This window comes from Tupaia chinensis, unplaced genomic scaffold (genome assembly GCF_000334495.1).
Source record: "Tupaia chinensis unplaced genomic scaffold, TupChi_1.0 Scaffold000559_1, whole genome shotgun sequence".
NCBI lineage: Eukaryota > Metazoa > Chordata > Mammalia > Scandentia > Tupaiidae > Tupaia > Tupaia belangeri.
The window spans coordinates 367,600-375,841 of NW_006160071.1; the positions used below are offsets into that span (position 1 = coordinate 367,600).

The 8,242-nt window shown below is 42.3% G+C and overlaps 1 protein-coding gene across 1 annotated transcript in view; it reads left to right on the forward strand.

The window, feature by feature from the left end:
• The window catches only part of LOC102479080 (zinc finger protein 432), a 44,243-nt gene extending 38,272 nt beyond the window's left edge, over positions 1–5,971 (forward strand). Inside the window, 3 exon segments of the mRNA XM_006157741.3 lie at positions 4,550–5,407; positions 5,409–5,482; positions 5,484–5,971. Coding sequence (XP_006157803.2) covers positions 4,550–5,407; positions 5,409–5,482; positions 5,484–5,703 — 1,152 coding nt within the window. The 3' untranslated portion in view covers positions 5,704–5,971.
• The last annotated feature ends 2,271 nt before the right edge of the window (positions 5,972–8,242 follow it).

Here is an 8,242-nt window from a genome sequence, read left to right on the forward strand (position 1 = left end):
GCGCACGCGCCCTATAGTGAAAATCTCTCAAAAAAAAAAAAAAAAAAAAAAACATGTCCGGTGTGTGTGCATGTATACTGATGGGATAGAGAAATGGAGAAAAAAAAGATCATGGGGGCCAGCAGGTGGCATGGTGGTTAAGAGCGCTGGACTCCCACGTGACTGATCACAGTTCAAGTCCTGGACCTTGTAGCTTGCTTTCTCACTTTCCTTCTCTCTCTCTCTCACTCTGTCCTTCTCTGGTCAAATTTTAAAATAAATTAATTAATTTAATTTAATTTAAAATATTTTTCAAAAAAGGGATTATGGCTTTTCTTTTTGTAGAAGCAGATGCAGGTGGTATGGAGCTCTGGTCAGCCCGCTCTGCTCCTGACTCACTGCTGTTCACTCTTGCCGAGGAACAAGTCATGCCACATGGCTTTTAAAGATACTGGAAAAACACCTGTGGAGCCAGAGGTGTCCATTCACTGAATTAGAATTACTTTAACCAGCCACAATGTAAAGTCCCTGCAGAAAATGTGGGCTGATTTAACAGAGGTGCTAAGGAAAAGAATCTCAAGGTGAAAGAACCAGTTCGGATGCCTACCAAGACTTTGAGAATCACTACAAGAAAAACACCTTGTGGTGAAGGTTCTAAGACTTGGGTTCGTTCCCAGAGGACAATTCATAAGTGACTCATTCATTTGCACAGTCCTTCTGAAATTGTTAAACAGATTACTTCTGTCAGTACTGAACCAGGAATTGAGGTTGAAGTCCATTGCAGATGCCTAAGTCAACTGCTTTAATAAATTGATTATCATATATTAAAAATTAAAAAAAAAAAAGGATTGTGGTGTGGCAATGCCTTATTTAAGAGTGTTTCCTTTATTCTTCTCTCTTTCTGGCAAGTACATGCCCCTGTGATGTTTAAAGTATTATCTTGTAAATTCAACACATGGAATCTGTTTATGATTGATGCTCATATTTTCTGTAAAGACCTACAGTACCATAGGACTGTTTTGTTTGTCCTAATACCATTTACATGTTTAGTATTTAGAAGTAGGTGTTAGACTACATAGATTGAAAGATAGGATTTTGTTCCTACCAAAATGTATTTGAGAACGCTAAGTAGATGCTGGATATAAGGTGAAAAATTAGGAAAGCTTCTCTCGTACTTCTGTATTAGTAATAGGGATTCACAGCATATTAAACAGGACTGTTTTTACAGAAATCATTGACACTGGAGGATGTGGCTGTGGAGTTCACCTGGGAGGAGTGGCAGCTCCTGGGTCCCGCTCAGAAGGACCTGTACTGGGATGTGATGTTGGAGAACTACAGTCATCTGGTGTCACTGGGTAAGGATAGTTCCCCTCTGTCACCCAGAGAGTGCACGGACACTGTTGTCTTCTTTTTCACCTGATGAAAGTGTTGCCATTGCTGTGTAACCAGACCAGCTACAGGTTTTGTCCAGTGACCTAACCCACCTGAAGGCTAACACTTGAGAGACAAGTGTTGGTGGAAAGGAAAGGTAGCTTTATTCAGGAAACTGATGACCTGGGAAGATGGCAAACTAATGTTCAAAACCATCTCCAAAATCACAGACTGAGACGAGGGATTTTAAAAGAGAGAAATGAGAGATTTTAAAGGGGAGAGAAGTGAGGCTAGTAGGTATATAGGGGTTAAGGTACTGGACTCCAACTTGGTTGACTGCTGTTTTGAGTCCCAGACCCAGCAGCTTTAAAATCATGCCAAGCACATATGCATGTGTGCCCAAAAATCCTGCAAGGAGAAGGGATTGTGGCATGGCCATCTCCTTGGAGGGTGATTTCTCACTTTCTGTTTAATCTCTGTTTCTCTCCAGTAAGTGCCCAGGCCCGATGGTAAAAAAATAAAAATAAAAATAAAAATAATAAAATAAATAAAAAGTAAAACTAAATAAATTGATAAATGGGAGAGGAGATAAGGGGAGTGACAGCTGGAACTACATGCTATTTTGCACAGCACAGCAGTTCAACATCTTGACCAGGTCCACAGAGGGGTCTTGTCAGCATCAGGGCTGTTATTCTCATCTGTGCCTATGTTGGCTATACCTGGCCATTGAGGCAGAAGTTATCTTTCTTGAGCACTTATGCTTCTTGAGTTGTGGTCTCAAGGCCTAGTCTCTGGTCTACAAAAACTCAGCAAAACTATGATCAGTTTCTATAAGCTAAGTACTAAATAAGACTTACTATGTCAAAGAAAGAAAACAAACTAAAGGCCAGATTACAGTATTTTAACCTGTGTATTGGAATTAATATGAAGTTACTGGGACCAGCAGTTAGTGTAATGGCTATGTCGCTGGACTCGCATGTAGTCAACTGCGGTTCGCGTCCCGGACCCAGTGGCTTAAAACTCCTCTCACAGAGGAGAAGGGATTGCGGCGTGGCCCTCCCCCCTGGGGGGTGATTTCTCGCTTTCTGTCTCTCTCTGTCTGGCGAGCACATGCGCCCTATAGCATAAAACCTCTCCAAAAAAAAAAAAAAAATGAAGTTACTTTGGTTTCTGTTGTAGCCCGGCAACATCTGTCATGTCCTGAAGTATTCATCTTTCACTCTTTTCTCTGTCCTCCAACAAAGCAGCAATGTTCCCTATTCTGAAAGATAAATTTTACTTGCTATATGAGAAATGGTTTTGTTTATCAAATGTAGTATCTATGCATGTTGACATATTGTACCCCAATTCAGTGTGTCTAAGCCATTTATCTTTTCTCATAAACAGGGTATCAAGCTAGCAAGCCACAGGCACTTACCAACTTGGAAGAATGGGAAGAACCATCAACAATAGAAGATAAAATCCATAATAGAACATGTCCAGGTGAGTGAGTGAGAAGGAAAGCAGCTTCCAGTTCACATTCTAGTCCTTAAGGGAAGGTGCCACCTAAACAGCTCATTCAGCCTAACATATTCATCTCCCCATATGAGAATTTTTGTTTTTAGGTTCTTAGCTTTAACTGTACCTTCTTATTTCTAATTTTATATGTTTCTTAGTTATTTCATGTTGTATCTTTATGTTTTTTTATTAATTTATTTCTTCCATGAGTGAGAGATAAAGAGAGAGATGGAGAAACAGGCATCCCCAACTGGGTCTTCAAGCCTCAATCCACCCCGAGGTTCTGCCAACCTGGATCACAGGCACATGTACACTCAACATGATCAGGGAGGTCTCCAGACACCAACTCAAAACCTTCCCTTGTGGTTCAGCCTCATAGAGCAGAGCATTGCATTAATGCTGAACCATCATCCAGCCCCCTATAATTTTATTTTATACTGGGATTATACCATTGCCAGTACAGAGCCAGACCCCACCAAATCTTTTTTTTTTTTTTTTTTTTGAGAGAGAGAGAGTTTTGCTGTAAGACACTTGTGCTCATCAGAGAGACAAAGAAATAGAAAGTGAGAAATCACTCCTCAGGGGGGATGGCCACACCACAATCTCTTCTCCTTCATTCTCCTCTTGGGATTTTGGACATGTATGCACATGCGCCCAGCATGAGTTTTAAACTCCAGGCCCAGGACTTGAACAGCAGTCAATTACGTGGGAGTCCAGCAATATAACCATTATGCCAAATGCTGGTTCCAACCACCAAATCTTTTTTTGGGGCGGGGAGAAGGGGAGTTTTTCGCTATAGGGTGCATGCACTTGCCAGAGAGACAGAAAATGAGAAATCATACCCCAGGGCAGATGGCCACGCCACAGTCTCTTCTCTTCCATTCTCCTCTTGGGATCTCAGGCAGGCACGCACACATGCCCAGTGTGAGTTTAAGCCACCGGGTCTTTGACTCAAACCATGGTCGACTACATGGGAGTCCAGCAACATAACCATTATGCCATCAGCTGGTCCCCATTTTTTAAGTATTTTTATCCCATACCAATCTCATGGAAAAATTAATTAATCCCTTGTTCCCTAGGAATCAGGAAAATTAACAGTCATCTGCAAGAACACTCTCAAAACCAAAGATTTCTAAAGTGCATGCAACAATGCAGTGAACAGAACACATTTAGAAATGTTGTTCATCTGAGTAAAACACATTTTCCTCTAATGCAAAATCATGATATGTTTGATTTCTATACAAGAACTCTGAAATCAAGTTTAAGTTTAGCCAACCAAAAGAGAAGACTTGAAATAAAAAACCCTGTTGAGTTTAATGAAGGTGAGAAAGCCCTTTTATATGGTAAGCATGAATATATATATACTGAAATTAAATCCCCTGAAAGTGCAAAATGCATCAGTACTAAATTTCAAACCTTTAAGAATCCAGGGGTTCACAAAATTGAGAAACTCCATGCATGCACTGAATGTGAGAAAAATTTCATCAGGAAGTCACAGCATACTTATCACGAGAGCATTCCCACAGGAGACATATCTGGAAGTGGTCCACTTGAGAAATTGCCCAGGAGTATCATGTTCACTAAGCATCAAAAAACTCATACAAGAGACAAATGCTGTATACCCAATGAATATAGAAAAGGCTCTCCTGTAAAGAACAATCTCATTGTACATCAGCAAATCCACATAGGAGAGAAATCCTACATATGCAGTGAATGTGGAAAAGGTTTCACCATGAAGCGCTATCTAATTGCTCATCAGCGAACTCACAGTGGAGAGAAACCTTACGTATGCAATGAATGTGGAAAAGGCTTTACCGTAAAGAGCAATCTCATCGTACATCAGCGAACTCATACAGGAGAGAAACCCTATATATGCAGTGAATGTGGAAAAGGCTTCACTATGAAGCGCTATCTTGTTGTCCATCAGCGAACTCATACTGGAGAGAAGCCCTACATATGCAATGAGTGTGGAAAAGGCTTCACTGTGAAGAGTAATCTCATTGTACATCAGCGATCTCATACAGGGGAAAAATCTCATATCTGTGGTGAATGTGGAAAAGGCTTCACTGTGAAGCGCACTCTCATTATACACCAGCGAACTCACACAGGAGAGAAATCTTACATATGTAGCGAATGTGGAAAAGGCTTCACCACAAAGCGCACACTCATCATACACCAGCGAACCCATACAGGAGAGAAACCGTATGAATGCAATGAGTGTGGTAAAGCCTTCAGCCAGAAGATATGCCTCATACAACATGAAAGATGTCACACAGGAAAGACACCCTTTGTATGTACTGAGTGTGGAAAATCCTATTCACACAAATATGGTCTTATTACCCATCAGAGAATTCACACAGGAGAGAAACCTTATGAGTGCAGTGAATGTGGGAAAGCCTTCACCACAAAGTCAGTACTCAATGTACATCAAAGAACTCACACAGGAGAAAGACCATATGGATGTAGTGATTGTGAGAAAGCCTTCTCCCACTTGTCAAACCTTGTTAAACATAAGAAAATGCACACAAGAGAAATGGGTAGATTCAGTCAAGTTGAAAATTCCTTTAACAGGTAGTCACAGATTATTACTTATGAGTGAACTCATGAAGAACAAAAACACTGTTAATCCAATGACTGGAAATGCCTTCTGTGGCAACTGAGACATCATTAAACATCAGTGTGTTTTTAGCAGATTGGAATGTAATCATGATACTGGCTGTTTCAGATGTGAGCCCTTGGGAGATTAAAGGATTTCCCCAGAAGATAAACCTGATGAATACAGTAAATACGGTAGTGCCTTTAATGATCCTTTATCTCACATTTTCTGTCAATGAAAACATGTTGGACAAACTCTGATACATTCAATGTAGAGATGCCTTGGGCAGAAATTTTTTGTTGTAAGTTTGACGTTTTACATAGTAGTGAGACAAATTCTGTGAATGCAGAGACTAGGAAAGCTTTTGTGAGATGAGAGACTTAATTATCAGGGTTCCTTGTGGGCCATTTAAGTGCTTTTTGTTAGGTCTAACCTCATTATCCATCAGATAATATACCTGAAGTGTATTTTCAGACAAGCTATCTTGAACCTTAATTCTAGTCCTCTTGTCAATGATTCTATAGTTTTTTTTTAAATCTATTTCATTTTATTTATTCATTCATTTATTTTAACTTGACGAGAGAGACACAGAGAGAGGGGAAAATGAGAAAGCAAGCCACCAGGTCTGGGAATCGAATCATGGTCGGCCATTTGGGAGTGTCCAGTGCCTTAACCACCACGCCACCTGCTGGTACCCAATGACTCCATAATTTAAGAAACTTGTCTACTGTACCCATCATTATTCACTTTTATTGTTAGATATGATTATAGAATAATAAATATATTAGTTCTTTTGTTCCTGGTTCCTGCTCAAAGCCCCTAAAACCCTTGAAATTACCTGAGTGATGGGAGTTATTTTTATTATTCATAGCAAGACTCTTATTATTCTCACCTGAATTTATTTTCACCTAGTTACCTAAAGACCTAATTAAAAGGTAGGACCTTTCAACCCTTTTCCCTCCACCTCCTGGAAGGGCAGTTGGGCTGGTAACTGAAGTGAATAATGAAATTCAAAGAGCTACCAAATTGGTAGGGTATACCCCCAACTCTACAGGAACAAAGCCTCTAGACTTTGCTGTGTACCTCTTTATCTGGTCGTTGATTCATATCCTTTAAATCAGTCAACACAAGTAAGCTATTTTCCTCAGTTGTGTGAGCCATACTAGCACATTACTGAACCTGAAGAGGGAGTCATAAGAATCTTTGATGTGAGGACTTGGAATTAACATCTGAAGGAGGGCTGTAGTCTTGTTGGACAGAACCTCTTAGCCTGTGCAGTCTGCACTAAGGGTAGTTGGTGTCAGAACTGAATATTAGGACACCCAGTTGGTACAGAAAATTGGAGAATTGATTGGTGTCAGAAAAACACTCCAGAATCATACAGAGGTGTTCTATGACTACCTCATGCTATTTCATTAACTCCTAATTTTTCTTTGGCTCTAAATTTAATTGTGAACTTCACATACAAAAGTACTTGGAAAGGATACCAAATATTTTAAATGTATAAATGTAAATACATATTTGGATTTATATATATATATATATAACCAGTTTACAAAATCACCTTCAAATTAATTTTTTTGAAAGGTTTTTTTGCTATAGGGTGCATGTGCTCACCAGAGACAGAAAGCAAGAAGTCACTCCCCCAGGGGGGATGGCCGTATTGCAATCCCCACTCCTCCTGGGATCTTGAGCTCGCATACACATGCACCAGGCAGGAGTTTAAGCCGCTGGTAGGGGACTCAAACCATGTCAACTACATGGGAGTCCAACAATGTAACCATCCCATCTGCTCCTCCTATGCTGGCCCCTATTTTTAAAATTTGCTATAGGGCACATGTGCCCACCAGAGTCAGAGAAACAGAGAGAGAGAGAAAGAACCACAGGTTGGCCATGTGGGAATCCAGCACCTTAACCACCATGTCACCTGCTGGCCCCCATATCTGTGTCCTTTTTGAAAAAGAATTGTTTAATTTATCATAATTTTTTTATTTGGCCAGGCGGAGACAGAGACAGAAAGTGAGAAAGCAAGATGCCAGATCAGGGACTCAAACGTGGTCACCAATGTTGGAGTCCAGCACCTTAGCCACCAGGCTGCCTGCTGCCCTGGTACTGTCCTTTCTTTATCCTCCGTTGTTCCCATCGGTATGATAGAATAATGATTGCTTTCTTCCTTTTTCTTGCTTTTACTCTGTGCTTTATCATTCTCTCTTTTCGTTCCCACCGAGTCTTGTTTCCCTAATTTCTAGCCATTTGTCCTGAGTCCTGCCCTCAAATTTGGCCCCGCCCGGTCACTGTGTCCATCCCCCGCGTTGGGTACGGAATGTCCTGGCTCTCAGTGGCCTTTCCTCCTGCCTCACGGCCCGACGAAGCCTTGGCGCGCCCCGGCCACTCTCACTTCCCGTCCGTGCAGCTTTCTGAGCTCTCCAAACCCTGTTCTGTGTCCCAAAGTGGGTGCGCCCGCTGGGCCGTGTGTCACCGAAGTGGGAGGACGGGGCGGCCATCTTTACGTTCTACTCGCGCCCGACTTCCTGCCTTGTGAAGCCGGCGCCCTGCACATCGAGGCGTTTCCGTCAAGGGTCGCGATGCCTGGGGTGGGACAGTTGCTGGGGCCTTTCGTGTTCGCCGCGGTCCCGGGTTCTCGGAGCACAAACGCCCGCTTTGCCTTGTGTGCGCCAGCTCCTCCGAGGGCCTCCCCGCGGCGCCGCCATCTTCCCGGCACCGGCTGGGAGCCCGGCGTGCTCTGCGCGCAGGCCCGGCCGCTGAGGCCCGCCAGGGGGCTGGGCGGGCCGGCCCGGT